General features: G+C 32.5%; 1 protein-coding gene across 1 annotated transcript in view; it reads right to left on the bottom strand.

Annotated features, from left to right (window-relative positions):
- LOC128557109 (receptor-type tyrosine-protein phosphatase kappa-like) overlaps positions 1-5,250 on the bottom strand; it is a 33,325-nt gene extending 28,075 nt beyond the window's left edge. Inside the window, exons 1-2 of the mRNA XM_053543819.1 lie at positions 3,990-5,250; positions 3,120-3,240 (exon numbers count right to left, since the gene is read on the bottom strand). Of these exons, the coding sequence (XP_053399794.1) occupies positions 3,120-3,240; positions 3,990-5,202 (1,334 nt within the window). The 5' untranslated portion in view covers positions 5,203-5,250. The remainder of the gene's footprint in view (positions 1-3,119; positions 3,241-3,989) is intronic.
- Positions 5,251-21,647: the final 16,397 nt, after the last annotated feature.

Here is a 21,647-nt window from a genome sequence, read left to right on the forward strand (position 1 = left end):
TTCGTTAAGCAAAAAAGGATTAAAAAAATAATTAAAAAAATAATAAAATAAATAAAGTTTTAAATTATCTTTAAGAAGAAATAAAATATTTAAACTTATATCTTTTTCCATTAACTTTTGATATTCCACATTTTACTCGGTTTTCTCCTTTGCAGCACATTGTTATTAACCCAGAATTAATACCAAGGTCTTTAGAAGCTGCATAATTGCTTTTATATGTGTTTTCTTCATTAGTATCACAGTCGGTTACAATAACTTTTTTAGGATTGTTTCGAATATTATTTGGTCTGGGACAATCACATAACTTTTTAAAACTAGAGGTTTTAGTACTCGAGGGTACAGCATTTTCTTCTTCAGTTAATAGACAACCACAGTCCCATTCAAATAAAGTTCTTTTACGAAGATAAGGATCTATAACATTTTGTAATTTATCAATGACGTGGTTTTTATATTCATCGCTAACTATTTGATCAAGTTTTGATTTAATAACATTTCTTCTTTTAAGAACTTTCTTATATGAATTTTTGTCTGGATTCATTATTTCTCCTAAAGTGCTAGATAATTTTGGCATAATCATTCTATCTACCTTTCTATTAACCATCTATATATAATATACTTATAGAAAAAAATCTTTAAAAACACACGTAAAATTTAATACAGCTCTTCTTCTTTTTTACTTTTATATCCGTTAAGTTTAAATTCCTTCATATACGTTTCAAAGGCATTGAATATTTTTTTTCTTTCTGCATTTTCTAATAGTATTGTAAAAATATCCTGAATAACTTGTTTTTCTTTTTCTTTATTTACTTTTCCAATCCGTGCTTTTGTTATAAGTTGTTTTATTTTTGATGATGTGCTTTTAAAAATAAATTTCTTGTCGTCAAGTTTTAGTCTGTTAGTAAATATAGTAATTACTGATGGAACAGCGCCAGCAACTGCTACAAATATAGGAATAGCTGGAACAAGTGCTAATGCAGCTGAACAACCAAAGACACCTGCTGTAAAAATATAATCCGGTACTTACTCTCCCCCAAAATTATAACTTTTTCTGTAAGCAGCAGCTAGTTTAGTTAAGTGAATGATTAACTGATCTATTGTTTCTATTCCATTATTAGAAATTAAATTTTTATGGACCATTTATATAATATATATTTTAAATTAAATTTCTTTCAATTCACTAAATGGTACCCAACTATTAAATTTTTCATTGTAACCTTTCCATTTTACTAAAGCTTGTTTTTTCTTATAGTCTCGTCTAATAACTTTTTCTATTCTAAAAACTTCTTGTGTAGTAGATAAAAGTTCTTGTTCATAAAATGAACCTTGAATTATTTCATTATTTAAATTTTTTATAGTGTATGTTCTGGGATTTGTATTATTAATTTTATAAATTATAAATATTTCTCTGTCCAGTTTGGTGTATATCCTTTTTCAAAATGTCTTTTTAAATTTGCTTAAACGAACTCGATCACCCAATTTTAAATTTTGTTTTACTTTTTGGTATTTTTAAATCACCATATAAATTAAAGTAAACAGTACCTTTATTTAAGTTTTTACTAGCTTCGGTTGGTGTCATTTTTATACTAGAATGTTTTGTTTTGTTATATTTATCAACCATATCCTGCAAATTATTTAAATAAGTATAAGTGTTATTTGCTGTAAAATATTTCCACATTATTCTTTTTAAACTTCTATTAAATCTTTCTATTACTACAGCCTTTCCTTCATTAAATGTATGATACATATTAATCTTATTTTTATTCAAAAATGATTCAAATTTTTTATTATAAAATTCTTTTCCTTCATCTACCCATAAATTTACTGGTAATCGTCCTTCTAAAATTATTTTTTCAAATGCTTCAGTAACAGATTCTCCAGTTTTATTCTTTAATGGAATAACCCAAGCATATTTACTAAATATATCAATAACGGTTAACAAGTACTTTACTCCTTTATTATATTTGAAAAAGCTTGCATGTCAACTAAATCAGCTGACCAAGTATCATCAATATCATTAACAATCACTCTTCGTTTCATAAATTTTCTTTTAATTGGTTTGTGTAATTCTTCTGCTAATTCATCGCTCCATGTGATTCCGGGGGTATACTCTACCCCCTTTTCCCGTTTTTTGATTTTTGTCCGAGACCAAGTGTGTATTTCGTTTTGATAGCTGGTTTTACAACTAAATGTTTTGCAATCTTTTCTCCAAATGTTTTTGATTTAGTTTTATTTAAATTGGAAAGCATTTTTTTGTCACATTCACTTTTACTTAGTCTTGAGTCATAGCAAAAATCATGGTCCATACATACTGCATCCAGTTCATTGACAGGGGGTCCATTATCTAGGGGATTTCCTGGCCCACAATAATTATATCCTGGAAGTGTTAAACCTTTCTTAGGTAATAAAGGTAACATTGCTTTGTGAATATCTAAATTACCCCCTGTACTTTTAACAAACTTTGATTTCATTTTTCCACAAGATGAACAAGTAGCCATTAACATTCTTTTCCCATTTTTTGCTGTAACATAGTGAGGATTTATATTATCAGTAAATTTTCTTTCTTTCAAACAATATATTTTATTCTGTAAACTCATCTATATCATATGTATTTAAAACTTTTTAGTTGGTTTTAACTGGGTTTAAAACCTGTGGGTTTTTAATTGTCCGGCATTGGATTTTTTAGAATAGGGACAAGGGGTCAGTCCGGACCAAAGACTAAATCTTTTTTTTTTTGGTTAAACCAAAGGTTTTCATTCGGTTTAACTAAAGATTTAAAAGATTTTCAGGGTATCAAAGGTACCAAGTTAGTATTTTAAGTTTAGGGCAAGGTTAAAGTGCACTTATAGAATAGGGTCAAGGGGTCAGGGGGGTCAGATTGAGCTCGCTTCGGTATTTCTTATACTACTGACAATTAATATATTCTCAGGACGTGAAGACATGCTGTATATTCAATTATCGTAGCTAGTAATTAAAGAAGTTACAAAAAGCCTACATAGAACAAAGCCAGTGAGCTTGTACATTTTACACATTCAAATTTTCAGTAAAGTTCAAATTCCGGAAATGTTCGGAGATATGTCATAAAACTGTTATCACCACTTTTTAACTTAATGAAAACCTACTTTTTACGTAGAACGATAACAACAATCAGGGATATTAATATCAGCACGGAGACACCTCCCCCTGCTGCTGCTCCAATTGTTACTCCCATGTTATCTCCATCCGGCTCCGTCTGTGTACTGGCTGCAACCAGCAAAATTTGTAATTCTATTATATTTTGTATTATTAACTACAACATGTTTATATTACATACACAATTGTTAGCATTTTCGTTTTGTATAATTTACAACAATATGTTCAGAAAATATTTCACTGGATAAGAAGGACCATAGCATGTATGCATGTTAATGAATTCTTTACTAGTGCACTGTTTAAGACAATGGGATTCATATCTGCATTATGGATAGACTTTCTTTACTTAGAGCCTTATATTACATGACTAACCATTCTTTCAAAATTTTCACAGTGTGTTCAAATAAAAGTGTATCTATTACCACCTTTATCGGCTTCCACAGAAAACAGCAAAAAAATGGCTCACGTGATCTGCTTTTCCACTTGTCTGATAGGCAGTCATATTTTATGATAATGAAAACACTTCAAAATCATATCACTTGACGTTATATCATACATTGTAAAATGTTCCCTTGAAATTTGATTCAGTTTTTTTCAGTAACTACCTAATAATCATTAGGAAACCGTTTGTTGAACTGCAACGATGAGCGTAAAAGATAAAGGGAAAAGGTAGATTTCCCGGAAGCACTGAACATTCAAAACAAGCTGCCAAAGGGACATGAATTGTAAAGTAGGTCCGAAACAAAAAGAAACTGTAGCGGAAAAATATAGTGAACGGGCTGCTTTAAAATCCAACAACGCATTCTCGCCATCTGCTTGTGGAATATATTGTATTATGATTTAAATGTTATTATACTCACCATTTTCGGACTGACTGCACCTGCTCCCGGAGAACCCAGAAATACAACTATAACAATCGCCATTTCTTCTACATAATTTATTTCCACATCTCGCCGAACACGGTATATCACAGTTAGTTCCATAATTACCAGGAACACATTCGTCACACGTGCTTCCAGAAAACCCAGTTTTGCAACTGTAACATTCACCATTGCTTTTGCATGAACTATTGTTGCAGTTTGCAGGACATGAAATATCACAATCAGTTCCGTATTTTCCAGACACACACTCGTCACACATGTCTCCAGAGAACATTGACTTGCAGCTATAACAGTTGCCACTGAGGTCACATGAATTATTTGCGCAGCCTAAAGGACATGTAATGTTACAATCAGGTCCGTATGTACCGCGAACACACTCATTACAAATGGCTCCAGTGAACCCTGTCTTGCATGAATAACAAGTGCCATTGATGTCACATGACTTATTTAAACAGCCAGAAGGACACGTTATGTTACAATTAGGTCCGTATTTGCCGTTCACACATTGGTCGCATCTATCACCTTGAAAATTTAATATACAGGTGCAACTGCCACCGTTGAAGTCACATTGATGATTTTCGCAACCAATTCCACAGTCGTTCTGACAAAAGGTTCCAAATTTTCCAGCTTGGCAAGAAGAACAGTTATCATATGATATGCAAGCTTTACAATTTGATGAACAATTTTCACTGCAATTATTATTAATGTCGTTATATTTACCATCCATACATTCCGTGCATGTATCATATGATGAACATGACTTGCAGTTTTGCTCACAGGTCTCACTGCAGTTGCTGTAGATATTGTTGTATTTACCATATACACATTCAGTGCAGTTGTTATACGATGAACAAGACTTACAATCACCGTGACATTGATGACGACAGTCACTATATTCCATAGTGCTGTTTTGTTTTCCATTGTAAAACCCTTCCTTGCATTTAGTACATGTACGATATGATGTGCAAGACGTACAATTATCCTGACATTTATGGCGACAATCCGAATAAACCGGATAGGAATTGCTGTCGTATAATCTACCATTGTAATATCCAGTTTTACAGCTTTCACATATGTTCATGCTTGAACACGTTAGACAATTTTCTGGACATTTATAACAATAACTCCCATAGTATCCATTGCTACATTTTGTACAGGATTGTGCATTTAAACATTTCTCACAATTTTTCATACACTTATGCCAGCACCGGTCACCATAATATCCATCGATACATCTATCTTTACAGTAATTACTGATACTGTTGTAGAAGTGACATTGGGTAGCTCCACCTTTACAGCATTCACATTCTTTACATTCATTCAAAGTAGTCCCTGAAGTAAGAACTCATATAATTCAAAACAATGATGAAGTGAAACAATTATCTCCAACGAATGTTACTTTTTCTGTTATTCTGATTTCATTTAACTAACATCTCTATCTTTCGATACACAGATGTTTATCATCCAAGATGGTACATCATACTTATAATACTACTGCACTTTTAACAACTGAGAGAGTGGGGGAAATAACAATATGAAACAGACAGTCTTGTAAAGAAAATACGAAAATGACAAACTTTGAAAATAATTTTAACCAGTAATTGTATGAGTAGACTCTCGAGATAATTGTGAGAAATATCAAACAAATCTTAAGCAGTAGTCAATTAAGAAAGGTTTTTGCACCAGCCCACATGTTGAGTAGTTGCGACTACTTGTGGAGAATTTGTCAGCACTGGTACATAATCAAGAATAACTGATTAGGTTAACCCGCCGTTATATATTATTAACTGAAATGCTGTTGAAATACAGCGCTATACCTAAAACAAACAATTTGCTCTGAAAATTGAGAAATTGGAAATAACAACTTAAGACAAGTAGATTCTTAATAGGGGTGTCCGTTTACACAGATTTGACCTTTTTCTTAATGTTCCTGTTATAAATCATGCACAATGGACAAAGTTCACTTAAGTCTAATATGGCCTATGCATTGAAAATTTTCAAATTGGCTGTTATTTAAAAAAGCTATATATTGTTTACTATTCTAACACGATCCGCAGCAATTGCTATATAAACATGTAGCGAAATCGCCTATACATGAATCTACGATAAAATATGACTGGCTGGTACATTTCACCCCCTTACGATTGTGGCATAAGAGATTCTACTTCTGTTCCATTACATACGAATTATTTCAGGGCCAAATGGATGAAAACAACAGTTCAAAAACATAATTATGAATAAAAGTCATACTGACTTATGTGTAGGTCCGTAAAACGCGTTTTGATCTCTACGAGCGTGTTCAATTGGCTCAATTATAATTTGGCGGTGACGTCATAAATGTATGACATAAAGTTTGACGTCATAATGATGTGACGTCATAAAAAGTTAAGCTCGTAACTCGTATCTCACAGTCAACTAACCTAATTTGATGATTCTTTTAATAAATAATTTGTGAGATGCTAAATTACTAATTTATAAATACTTCTCAAAATTCTGATAAAAAAGAAACAAATATCTATACGTTCTATTGGCTATGCAACACTTTCTAACCTTGGGGGTAAATTGTAACAGCATATGACCCGAATGACGTATTACGCTGAAAAGTAGTACTGTAAAATGCGAATTATTTGCTGCGCACTCGTGATTTAATTATTACGCATCCTAACTCCTGCCCATATTTTATTAACTGATAAAATATAGGAACAGATTTATTATTTCTTAACCAGAATGTTTATCTACTGCAAGGAATTTAGTTTTTATAAATAGATTTATTATTTTGTTCACAATATGTCACTGAATATTGCTGAAATCGCAGAATTTTGGGAAAACGGGCATTTTTTACCATATTTAGGTCATATGGGAATGTTTTTAGCAGTGAGCACTCTCAAGGACCAAAAAAATATTATGCCCATTGGTCCAGCTTATTTCACAGAATTTATGGTCATTTTTTATTGTGGTCGACAGTTGTGCTCATAACGAAAATTTCAGATATGTTTAAAGATTCGATTAAAAATTGAAGGTTTCCCAAACCCATAATGTTAAAATCATTTTCAGTTATGTCTGATATTTTCTTCTATAATGAATATATTGTAAAATATTTTGTACAGTTTGATGAAACAATACTACTTGATAAAAGAAAACATGTTCTTTTCTAAATTTAGAGACTTTCTATTTTTAGGCCATTTCGGTGCAAAAGTGAACCTTCTCCTTTAACGGATAAATCTTAATTATAAAAATCAATTAAAGAATACTTACCATTTCCGAACAACAAAGGCATCAATATGAGAAATCCTAACTTCATTTTGGACTTACTGCTAATGGCGATCAAACATACCAGGTTCAGAGTCGTATCCTTTTATTTTCTCGTAAACTGTATGATAAAAGTTAAAGAGTACCTGAAAATTATACAGAGGAAAGGCAGAGTGATGAAAATTTCGGTACAGTCTACTTATTCCATATGAATACTTTAAAAAAAAATTGATAAAATCCATAATTTTCAAGACTTGAAAACGCACTTTTAACAACACCTGCCTACTGTATTTCCGAACTGACGATCAATGTCGTTTCTGATGGAGTTATTGAAAAGTTTAGTCTTGATGAACAACAGATTTTTGAGCTATTGTTACCAGTAAGTTTGTCTATTTGCGACTTTTTATAACACGTTCAGAGTATATTCTAAAGCATGAAATACCCTTGCAGTTGGAGTGCCGCATAATGATATCCAAATGCCAATTTGCACTAAAATATTTCGTGTTTAGAAATAGAAAATCAACGTTTAACTATTTAACTTAAATTTTACTAACTATATAAAATAATTTTGTGTGTAGAGCTACATTCATAACTAATTGTCATGCAGCAACAGTCTTTTGTTTAAAAATCTTTTAGCGGTAGTACACATTTTCAGCCAAGGGCAAATACTACATATGAACCGTGCCATGAGAAAACCAACATAGTGGGTTTGCGACCAGCATGGATCCAGACCAGCCTGTGCATCCGCGCAGTCTGGTCAGGATCCATGCTGTTCGCTAACAGTTTTTCCAATTCCAGTAGGCTTTAAAAGCGAACAGCATGGATCCTGACCAGACTGCGCGGATGCGCAGGCTGTTCTGGATCCATGCTGGTCGCAAACCCACTATGTTCAACTTGGTTTTCTCATGGCACGGCTCAAATTTTTATTTTGAATATAATTACAAATCCATTTTTACTCGCCACACATGGTTTATGCCACATTTATAACAGTTTTCTGATACATGTACTTGGTAGTAGTGACTATGCATTCAAACCTTAACAATAAAGTTAGTTCAATGCACATTTGATCAACCGAAAGTAATGGTAAATTATTAAGGCATGGAAATGAAAATCGTTAATCAAATTGTACGCAAATCACAGGAAAATGTATTAAAACAACATTGTTACTATCTTTAAAATTAAGATATGATACTAAAATTAAATAATTCCAAAAACATCTTAAAATCGGCGTGTAATGTGCGGTACTCTTTAATCAAGAGCAGACATCTCAAAAATAAGCATATGGTCCTATATATTTTATTTGACATTAGTATGAACAATATGTTTTTTTACGATTCTCATTAACATCTACATAAAAAATAAAATGTAATGTTATCAAAATTGTAATTTTCCTGCAGAAGCCATTATAAAAACTTGTCAGTGAGTTCTAAATTTTGTGATTATAATTACCAGATAATCAGTTAAGCAAATGAGCAAGCATATGACCCATTCTTTGTAATTGCGGGTTTTTAAAGCGTTTTCTGAAAGTTCGAAAAATCAGGGTTTAACCAAATTCTACATTTTACAAAAGGAAAAATATCTGAATGTGAAGTACTGCCTTAAAGTGTAAAAGCATCCATTTGCGTAATTCAAACATAATATAGTATAGTATATAGAAATTACATGAACGATGATATCCATAGTTTAATGAGCACGAGCATGGATACTTCATGAAAAACTTATCAAGTATCATTTTATTCGTTGTGTTGGGCGATGTGTTGTCAACTTTTTTTTAATTTACTTTTAAAGTTATGTATATAAAACGAGATATTTTTAACATCCTAAAATCCACAAGAATCGCATAACAGGAAAAATGTTTTCAAAAGGCAAGCTTCAGTTAACATGTGTGTGAAAATATTAATTATTTCTGACGTTTGAAGTAATAATTAAACAAATACAGATATTTATTTCTATCATAAAAAATGTTTATTACACAAAATTATTTTTTACAGAACAATATTATGAAATAAACGAAATAAAGAAATTTATATAAGTGATGTACTTTTTGCACCAAAAAGCAAAATGCTGCTAAATGTGGACAATATTAGATAACAGTATTGCAGAGCTATTAAAATAGCCAGTACATCAGGCGAATTTTCATTATTTCTTATTTCCGTAATGAAATGTCGTCATTATTGTACAATTATAATTTTGCATATATATATATATCAAATATTATATATCAAATAATACTCGTTAAAGGGGAGCGGTGACCTAGTGGATAAGGTGTCGGCCGCTTGATCCGGGGGGTCATGGGTTGAGCCCCACTGGGTTCGCGACCATGACTTCTCATATGCATGACACTAGTACTGGTTTTTCCAGGAAGGGGACTCGAAAATGGCTCCAATAAGGTAAAACAAATTTGTATAAACTAAACAAGTGGATAAGAACACATATATTTATACTTTAACTTCATAGCAAAACAGTAAGTGATGCTTCAACTGTGCAATAAGCTACAGATTGTATCCAAAGACCAGATCACATTAATTTACATAGCTATAAAATGCCAAAGTTGAATAATTCTTACATTGGTAAAATTATATTTGCTGATTTACAAGAGAGAAAGTAATATCAATACCTATGCAATTATAGCTACGCATTAAATACTTCCAGGGTGACGATGGGTGATGTCAATTTTGATCACCATGAAATGTAAAAAACACTTGAACAGGATATCCGAAAACTAATCTCGTCAGTTAAACCCAACATGGCGAAATAACTTTTAACACATCACACACTTAAGCACCTATAATCATATCTTATTGAAACGAAATTTACGTATAATTCCTTAAAACAACGTAATAGTGTGCATGTTATATTTTAATTTACATACAAGGCTTTAAGTGAGATATATACTTCAATTTTTATTGTTATTATACTACCTGTGGTTAATGCTTCAACGCATTTGAAAACAAATCTCAACCCGGAAGATATAAAGTACTGTTGACACACTTAACTGCCTTAAAAATGTAAAGGAAGGTTATTTTACAACTTTTACAAGTTTAAAGTTTCAGACATGCGAATTTTGTATCCGCTAAAGTAACTCTTTCATACTTTGTAAGCGACATTTTCCTCTCTCACACATATATAGGACTTTGGCACTAAAAGTGACTGGTGATACAATGTACTGGTACAGGATCCTAACAAATCCTAACAAATATCCAAACTATTTTGCTTGAAAGAATGGAAACAAGAAATATCTTTAAAAATGATAGTCGGCGAATTGTAATAAGGAAAGAAGTTTATGAATTTTTCATCTAACATTCATCTTTCATCTAACATTTTTCAAATTGCAAAACTAAACACCGCACTTTAACAATTTAAATGGTTCTCTTTTAATTTTTTCGCAAAGGTTTCGTAGGGTTGCAATTTTGTTTCGTTTATCCTTAGACGAATAATTACAACAGTAGTTTGATGAAGATTCATGAAGCGGTTCATGAGAAGAGGTCATTAAACGTATTTATATTTTTAGCTAAATTGGTCCCTATCCTCATTTGTAACAAAATTACAGGAGACCTTACAATATTGTTACATATCGAGTTTGATAAAAATCCATTACATTTTAGTGGTTAATGCGAAGAAAGGCATATCTACTTTAGCTATAGTGGTCCCTAGTAGGGCCCAAGTTCCTATAAAAATAAATTTGGAAGAGGACCTTATAATGATGCTCCAGACCAAGTATGACAAAGATCCACCAAGCTGTTTATGAGACGCTGTATAAAGGCATTTCTAGTTTTAGCTCTAGCAGCCCCTAAAAGGGGTCAAATGTCCCAGCTGAACAAAGTTGGCTGCGGGCCTAATAAAGATGCTACAAATCAAGTTTAATTAGAATACATGAGAATTGCGAACGACAAGAAGAAAGAATACATGAGAAAAAATCAATTAAAGGATTTTTTTATTTATTATTTTTTATTATTTTTATTTATTTCTAAAATAGGCCAACTGACCCCGCTTTAACAAATGGCATATTCGCTATTCATGAATCTTTGGACAATAACGTCACACCTATAAAAAAGTGAAGGTCAAGCAAAACATACAAGTAAAGTTAGACCGTAGTCATATCACATAGATAAACTGTATGCAGTGTAACGAGATTCAGTCATTATATAGCATATATATAATAAAACAGATTTCAACTGAGTTCAATATTTGCATACCATACTAAAGAAAAATATTCATGTATAATAAATCAGTTAAATAATATATAACAAATATATCAAAGCAAACAAGTACTCGTTTTAATATGCAATCTGAATAAGTCACAAAAGCAAGAAACATTTTCATATACAGACGACAATTGTAACAAGGAAAATCTTTTAATGTGCACTTCTCTACATAAAATACTCTTATCACACCCTTATTCATGTGATACGCAGACCGTATTCAGCTCTTTCTTTAATTTGATATATGTTGGTATTTAAACAGGTTTTTATCATATTTATTAAACTTACTTATCATTTTGAGATATATCAATATTCTTGCTAAATATACTGAGCCAAAGTTAGCTTTAAAACTGTGAACAGCTTCATTTACGATAAACGCTTTGTCTACATTTCACTCAGCGTAGCACATTCAACCGAGTGAAAGAAATTGACACTCTCGTCCAATCAGGCAGAGTGTTACATAAATCTTCCACTTTGATAAATTATCTATAATGCGTTATCAAGTAGTTTGATTCGCAAACTGAAGTCACGTGGCATAGGTAACGAAAACGAATTTAGACGGCGTCGCCGAAAAATATCAATATTATTGTAGCTATCTTACCAATATCTAATATGTTTACTCACTTTATGTCTTATATACATTCTATACCAAAACAGGTGGAAATAAATCTGTTGCTAAATTCCACCTCAGCCATGTCCGAGTAGCTTTAAATATGTCATATATATGTGTCAAAAAACTGCACTTGAATAATAAATACACTTAATGTCTTACTTTATGCTGCATATATTTTACTTACAACGAATACTTGGAAAATGAATACGTCTCTTTGATGTAAGCCAGTAGGTCAGGGCATTAAACTAATTAAAAATATAAAGTATGTTCCCAGAATGAAACTTTAAATAACATGGCTGCAAGGAGTAATTTAATTTGTTTCGGTTGCAATAGGGCAGGGTAAACCATGTTAATAACAACCCCCACTTCTATATTAGACATCATAATAATCTCTTAAAGATAAGATTACATCGTTAACGGCTTCTTAATGTTTTCCAAAAGCAAAGGGAGGTCAAGAAAACCCACCAGAGAAAATTGTCATACTGTATTGCTTAAAATGGCATTCATTTATATAAGACACCAAGGGAAACTGTTCATGGTTAATCAATGTTTCCTTAAACAATTTAACTGAAAGCAAAGGTAGTTCAATAGAAACGCCTTTGGTTATTGTAAAGGACATTCTAAGAATTCTGAACGTATCCTTTTGTAAGAGAAACAAAACAAAACAAAAAGTTAATTTGGTAGTTGAGAGGATGAGGTGCACAAGTTATAATCCTACGCTTTGTCCGTTCGCCGCAGAGCCAAAATGGATGCTACCACGTTCTTGTAATCAGTGCAATATCACGCTGTGTAATAGGGTTCCTTCACTACAATATCACACACTGATAATACATCGGTTCTAGACAATCTTTGCACCGTGATACTTGGTACAAGATAGGTATGACCGACACATAAGTTTGGCTAAATTGTTCAACTTTCCAACTGGTCAACAAAAAACATTTATCGTCTGTCAGTAAGCTGTAAGTATCGTTTTAGGTGTTACATCTTACACGACTTAAATACGCACCCTATCCGAAGTGTTGCTCCTTGAATCTGGTTGGTTGCTTAATAACTGTAATATTTCTCTCATCGTACCCACTTTATAAGGGAAAAACAAAACTCTTCAAAAAAGTATAAACTAGACACCACAGAAAATGTCTTTAATTTTAATCTCAAAAGGCAGCTATGACCGATTGCATTACAACATCATAGACGTCATGACGTAACGTGACAGTAACCGCGCAATGCTTATAGCTATATTCTAGAAGAACATGAGTTTTAGCATTTTTTTTGGGGAAATATTGGCTGTATTCAAACGGCAATTGTTTGCGTATTTGTTTCACGATTCTTCCGTTATATTGAAATGTCGTGGGTAATGCCATTGAATAGGAAACAAATCAGTTAAAGTAAAAGCGTTTTGGTCTCAAACAACAGAGTAAAGATTGAAGAGTAATCATAATGGTAGACGTAAATAGTATATCGGATCCTATATCCGGCATGAAATTACTATTTGTACACTAATCAATTTATGATGAATCATGAAAAAAAATCTGCCATTTTAAGCATCAATCTCCACGTCTCATTTATGCGAGATTACGGCTTAAAAGAAGAGTCTGTTCTATCCACATAATGCTGAGCAACTGGTATCATTTTTCACATCCTTAGTAAACGACTGGCGTCCAAAGTCGCGACCTTCCGCACGAGAGAGACAGAGACAGAGAGACAAAGAGACAGAGACATTGAGGTCATAGTTAGGCAGAGTAGCTAGTCCAGCGAAGAGAATTTGTTCCTGAAAGATAGATCTTTAGATGACGATAAAGTATTGCAGTTGGTCTGACGCAGAGAATTTATTCTTGAGACAGTGTCTTTTATTTTAATTAAGCACAGCTGCTGGTCCGATGCAAAAAAATTATTTCTTGGCGGAAACCTTTTTAGATTTTTTTTGTTAAATAAAACACGATTTAGCGTGTCATTTCTTAATGGGGTAGTGGTAAAATATCGTCAAATATTGAAAAATAAAAGTCGGTGACCCCTAAGTATTTATGTTTCTACTACACGTACACATACTGTGAAACAACATACCAAAGTTATATGGTTTTTTTGTTATCGAGCCGATGTTTTATAAACTGGATCTTAAGGAAAATTTTGTAGCAAAAGTTGATGTAATTTTTTTCCGTTCTGACGTTACAATACCGTCTCTGACGTCTTAAGCGTCAATCTTATTTCGATGAATTATGTACCATTGAGTAGCATTTTCTGAATGTAAAGTTGCCCGAAAAGTGACGTCATGGGGCCATGTGTCTGACACAGTAGCAAAAAACTGGAACAATATGGCGACAAAATAAAATCGGAACTCAATCGCATATATCCTGAATTTTGTACAGTATAAATTTCAGGACGAAATTCAGCAAAAAAGTCTAAGGCTTCCAAATTAATTTCAATTTTAACGGAAAACTGCATTTATTACTTACATTACTTTGTAACACAACATTCAAAAGAAATAACTAGGGATGTTTACAGCAACGTTCGTCCTTAATAACAACATATTTGGTGTGTGTAATATCATATTATTTTTTTGGGCTGTCCCTCGTGTAACGTATGTTACTATTGCTTAAGTTACAAAAAAAAAAATATAATCAGAATAGTCTCATGTAGCGCATGTTACTATTGTTTAAGTTACCAAATTTAAAGGTAAAATGGTAAAAAATGTATGTACTTGTATACCATATATCACATTAAAGTGAATTGACATATACATTTAAGTTTAATGTAGAAAGATCAGTATCGTTACATTGACTGGTTGAAAGCAATAAATGTTACGTATGCAACCAGACGAATTGAACTACACATGCACATTCATTATTGCGTATGGCTTGATGGGGCGTGAATAATTTTGTTGGAGGCAAACAATGATATTTTTGATACATAAAATCCATGTCCATCATTTTAAAGATATTTAATCATTTCATCTATTTTATAGATGTATAGATATATTATCTGCTTAGTGCACTAATGTATAAACTGGGACAACTGTGTTTAGAGATGAAAACAATAGACAGTAAGTGTCATGCAAATTGAATGCTTTATTTGTTGTGTTGCTCCTTAACACATTGGGCGAATGTACCTTTTAAAAAAAGATAGAAAATAATAAAATAAATTATGTAAATGACTGAATGACATATTAATGTTACATGAAATAAACAATGATATGCATTCAGTAATGATACTGTATATTTACTAAAATCGTATATATTTTTGCACATTTATTGAATATTGCCTGTTAAACTTTCTGATAAGAACTAATATATTTATACTTTATAGTGTTATAACTAGTATGTTACGAACTAACTGTGCAATAAGCTGTGCTGGTCATCTGGAAATCAAATCACATTAATTTACACAGCTACTAAGTTCATAATTGTATTAATCCTATATTAGTGTAAAAAATGTTTGCTGATTTAAAAGATAGAATGTAATAGGAATACTTATGCAATTGCCGGACGGCTATGCAGGTAAAACTTCCAAGTTGACGACGGATGTTGTCTATTTTAACACAACCACCATTAATATCCTAAACACACTTACACATGATTCCTTGCCCAAAAATTTATTGCTTCAATACAGCTGAGAATGAATAAACACTTATTATTTCATTACGTACCGTAAAGCTTTAACAGTTTTTTTTATCATGTATAGTCATATCATCGTCAAAGTTTTCCACTAAAAACGTAATAATATTACATTTGAGGCACATATTTCAATACTGCACGGGTTAATGCTGTAAAACATCCTGATCCTCGACCCGGAAGATATGTATACTGAACAATAAAATTGTAAACGGAGATTGTTTCAAAATAGAAAAAAAAGCCGTAAAGGGTTTTAAGTTTCAGACACCCATTTAAAGCAACTCTTTCACACTCTTTAGGCGAAACATCTCAAAAATCGATAAAATGTTGTAGGTGTGAAAGAAATTAGTGATACAGATTTATGGATATGTGTATTTTGCAAACTTTTAAGTATCCTAATAAATTACTAAACATATTGTGCAGAAAATTTTAAACTGAAATAGTCAAGAAAAATCACAATTCTTATTCTATTTTAGCAAAATTTTAATTTTCCACTAATTTTATCATACATTTTTTTTCAACGTTGGTTGAAATGAATACAATTACCGTTTCTCCCGTGATTGTTTAGACGTAGATTTGAGACCTTTTTGATAGTAAATTGCAATTGTTTTGATAAAAAAGTAAAACAATCTGAATTCATTTTCAAATAATTTCCTTTCGGATATAACTATGGTGTCATTTTTTAGTATTTCCTTTGTTACGGCGTGATCATATGTGAAACCTCTGAATGATATCACACTCTTATTTTATAATTTTTCATGAAATATTAATATGTGCATCAACTGCTTTTCAAACTGAATGACATTGTTTGCATTGTAGGCTGACACATGTATAACAATTATACACATATACACATGGAAGGTGAACCTGTCGTTGTAGGTTTCAGTACTTTTTATTTGTTTCAGTAAATTTCAGTTTGTTTCTGTTCTAATAAATCGGGTTTCATTTGAACACATTAACTTATTAGCCCACACACTTTCGGCGAAAAATAATTTCTCTCAAAATCAAAGAAAAGTGAGTTCAAGGGTAGAAATTAAAACATAAGTTTTTGGCAAGATATTCTTACAAATAACCAAAACTATTGTGCAGAAGGTAGTTAACCGTTGCAACGCTTTTGAAATAATGCAAACAATTATACTTACTTGTTACACTTTGACCAAAATCTGACTTTTATTCTCAACCCGTTAAATCACTTTTCAGTGTCATATATACATGTACATTCTATGCCAAGCTTGGTGTAAACGAACATGTTGAAATATTTAACCCAAACTGTGAGCGTGTAGCTTTAAACTGGTGGTATATAATATCTCAAGTGAAATTTATGTAATAAAATATTACGAAAGTAACATTGTAAATAAATGTATAAAGACTTTTAGTACTAAATGTTATTACTTCCGCAGATCATAAAAACGGCGGATACACATTACAAAACATAATGGCTATTTTATTCGAAATGGAGACAAATTAACGTTGTTATGTGATAACGCAAAAATATCTCAAAGTTTCAGCATTAATTTATTTTCATAATAACAACTCATTCAATAGGTTCTTTAAATAGTAAACACAACAGACAGAACATTTTATTTCATTTTATTACAGTAACCTAAGCCTATCTAGCTATTTCTCTTCTATACCTGTTCTCTGTTTCTTACATGTAAATATATACGTTCTAATAATATACCTGTATAAATTCTGTAAAAAAATCGGTTTGTATTTCACAATTAAATATAGACCGGCAGAAAAAGATTCCGTATTGTACCTTTTAAATTCCGCATTGTACCTACCGTATTGAATGCTGCCGGACTAATTTCATTAATAAGCATGACCTGACACAGTTCTACAAATAGCGCACATAAAACTTCACTTAGTTCCATTTTAATATCGATAAACATTGAAGATTTCGTCAAAACAACAACAATAACAAAAGATTGAGCTATATAATAAATGGGTTATTATAACAGTAGCTAGATCTGGGATTTTGCCGATGCGCCTCGTGAGATCCGATTTGGCAAAAAATCCACACGAGCCGAATACAGCATCCCAGATCATGCTACTGTTATAATAACCCTATTTTATGTAGAAGAAATGCTAGATGGCCCATGAGATATTACTTTATTATATCGCCAAACGTCCTGTTTATTACAAGTTAAGAATGTGTATATCGGCTTTGTTCCATAAACAAAATTGAACACTAAACATGATAAAATCCTGTAGCACAAACTTTTAGTGACACGTTTGACAATCGAATTTGTTTTCTTGAGAGAAACTGAATTAAATTAAACCTACTTAAAATTGAAGGAAGTTCAATTATTTAAAATCCCTAAACCTTACTTTCCTTTACAAGAACAAATAAAATACCCTGTTATGCTATACAGATATCAAATATAAAATAAAACATGCTCTTAAAAAGCAGACAAAAATCTAATATCGAATACAAAATAAGCAAATATCGAACATAACATAGACACCGATGAAGACTAACGATCTGTATCAGTCATAAGATTTAATTCTTCTGACAAGAAAGACACATGTCCAGTATCAGATAAAAACACAAACATTTTCTGATCCGAGAGACAGGGATCTCCATGAACTCCTTCATACTATATATCCGATATAATTTTAGTCGAATTGAATATTGTTTTTTTTTATTTTTAGTTTTATTTATTTCCATCCAGAAGGTCTGAGACCCATGAGGCAATACAACAATACATATAAATATGGCGACATGTAAAAGATGTATATATCCTAATAACATATGTAAATTTCTCATAATAATATTATTTTTTTTAACAAACTTATCTGCCAACAACATTCTATCTAATAAGACATTATGAATATACATGCAAATACCAATTCACACACAATTTGAATTATATTGATACATGTCTGGTATCAGGGAAAAACACTTTCTGATACAAAAGACATGGATCTCTCTAAACTCAATCATGTCTTTTATCCGATATAAATTTTAGTCGAAGTAGATATTGGTAATTCGTATACGACTCAACGTAGGTAAAATCCGCATGCAAATAGCATTACAAACCTTTTTAATCCAGGGCTACTGTAACTTATGTGTGTGTCCCTCTATAATATTGAGGATATAACTTTGAAAATAATATTGTGATCTACAATTTGAGGGATTTTACCGTCGATTCGGTTCATTGGTTAGGGCAGGGTAAAGGTATCAATTTGAGTAAAATTTAATATTTACAGAGCAAATGTTATTATACGTACTACGTTGCATACATATGGAAAATAATTGGTACTGGCTGATTTCTTTCAGCTTTTATAAAACTCATCCTTATAGGACTCAACACAAATGAGAAGCTCATACTACGATGTTACAAGCCTTAGTAATTCGAGGTACTATAACTTAAATTTGTCCTTATCCGGCCTTGAAAACATATCTGTGTGAATTAAGCGTTTGATCCACCATTTGAGGGGTTTACTGCCGAATCGAATCGGCTTAGTGTTTAGGGGAAGATGGTGGAGTCAATGTGGAGTAACAAATTGATATTTACAGAGCAAATGTTAAAATAGGTTGCATATGAAATAAGTATATCTGTAGCTGTTTTTTTTTTCGGCTTTCACAATACGCATCCGTATACGACTCAACGCAGGTAGGAACCGCGCGCAAATCGCATTACAAGCATGTTTTCATCCCGGGCTATTGTGACTTATGTGTATGTCTCTCTCTCTATTATTGAAGACATATCTTTGAAATTAATATTGTGAGAGGTTTCATTACCCATTCGGTTCATTGGTTAGGGCATGGTGACGGTATCAATTTGAGTAAAATTTAACATTCACAGAGCAAATGTTATAATACGTACGTTGCATGCATATGGGGAAAAGAGGGTACATGGTACTGTGTGATTTCTCTCAGCGGTCACTAAACCCATCCATATAGGATCCAACGCAAATGAGGACCTTATATTACGATGTCGCCAGCCTTAGTAATTCGGACTATTAGCTATGACCTAAGATTTTGTCCTTATATCTGACCTTGAAAACATCTCTCAGTATAATTTTGGTCGTGATAACAATTTGAGCTCGGCCATTGCCATTGAATAAATTTGAAACGTGACCTTTAGAATACTTCATATATGCGTTATGTCTATGCTTCGTGAGCTTTACATTGATTTGACGTCAGAGTTGTGCTCACGTCTGTGTATTTCGTTAGGTTTAGAGTCTAACTGAGACAGTTTTAGGTCTACGTGTACAGCTATTCTGGTGGCGGAGAACCCTATAGGTGTCCCCCTTGTAATTTCTCGAGGCATGGACGGGCACCTTGGTAGAGCTCCAGGTCTGATTTTTATGATGCTTTATAAGTGTTTTATAGAGTTACTTTAAATTATGATATGAGATATTATATAACGCATTGCTTATCCGTATGATGTATCGAGTTTGAACTGTGTATTCAGCAAGCACGTGTTTTAGACAATGTATGTTTTCTATGTGCTCTATCTATTTAGTTACATTTCCAAGCGTGCATAGTTTTCAAATCATTCATAAGCGTGTAATCTAAATGTACTTATAAGGAATTGTTGAAGTTTTATGAGCAATATACTAATAACGTGATCACACATTTGACATTTGATCTGAGATAAATCAAGATATTTCATAACAATTCTGACGCCGTTGGGTCTTTTTTTCCGCTAGAAGATCTAGAATACCTGTTAGGATTAGAGAAGTTTCTATGGAAATTTGCTTTGAATATATCATCTGTCATTTTGTGTTTTATCCATAACCACATGCAAGGATTATTATATTCATTATCTTCATTGTATGCATAGTTTGTTCCTATAATGTCGGTTATGACTGTATTTGGTGGATGTTCCTGTTTATATGATAATATTATGATGCACAAACTTTAAATAAAAAATATATTATATTATATGTGTATTGCACTTCAATTTCTGAACCCTTAGAAAACTGCTTTGATGAAGAAAAGACAGTCGTGATCCACACAAGGGAGCTTATCTAGAGCTAATGGTTTCTATTTCACATCTCTGGTATAACCAAGTCCTTGGTGGGAACCCAGAACTTCCTTCTTTCTGAAAGGCTTATGCAGTATTTATCGTTGTTCTAAACAACCGAGTAAACAAAGAAATCTGACCTAGAGTTAATCCTTTTAGTCTTCATGTGGTTACTGGATACCACCAGAAGTAAAATGTTATGAATATGATCTGTAAGACCCCGTACCACAGCAAGGAATTCGAGCTGACGGAACGTGATTGCTTTGACAAGTAACCATTATGATATTATTCAGATTTGATATATGATATAAGACGTTACTTTTCGGTTAACACTGTTCTGTGAATATTTCGTAAATGAAGTTATTTTTTACTAATGCACTATTTTCATTATGCTACATATTTCTCGCAGCTCTGATTAATAATATAACCGTGTACGTAACTAACAAGAGTGCCAACTTGTCACAAAATACGCCCGTCGTCGAAGGCTAAATTCGCAGTTTTTCGAGTAATTCAAGGGCCATAATCCAAGAGTACCTGGGGCGATTGGGGCGGTTATCGAACTTGGGCGAGATATTATGTCCACAAACATTGTCAGCATATTTGGTGATGATCGGGTGAAACTGTTTGACTTAGAGAGCGGACAAGGCTAAATTCACAGTTTTTCGAGTAATTCAAGGGCCATAATTCAAGAGTGGCTAAGGTAATTTAGGTGGTTATCGGTCTTGGTTGAGATATTATGCCCACAAATATTGTCAGCAAGTTTGGTGTAGATCGGATGAAAACTTTTTGACTTAGAGAGCGGACAAGGCTAAATTCGCAGTTTTTCGAGTAATTCAAGGGCCATAATCCAAGAGTGCCTGGGGCGATTTTGGTGGTTATCGGACTTGGCCGAGATATTATGCCCACAAATATTGTCAGCAAGTTAAGTGAAGATCAGATGAAAACTATTCGACTTAGAGAGCGGAAATGCTTTGGACACTGACCGGTCG

Source organism: Mercenaria mercenaria, chromosome 5 (assembly GCF_021730395.1).
Source record: "Mercenaria mercenaria strain notata chromosome 5, MADL_Memer_1, whole genome shotgun sequence".
NCBI classification, from domain to species: Eukaryota; Metazoa; Mollusca; class Bivalvia; order Venerida; family Veneridae; genus Mercenaria; species Mercenaria mercenaria.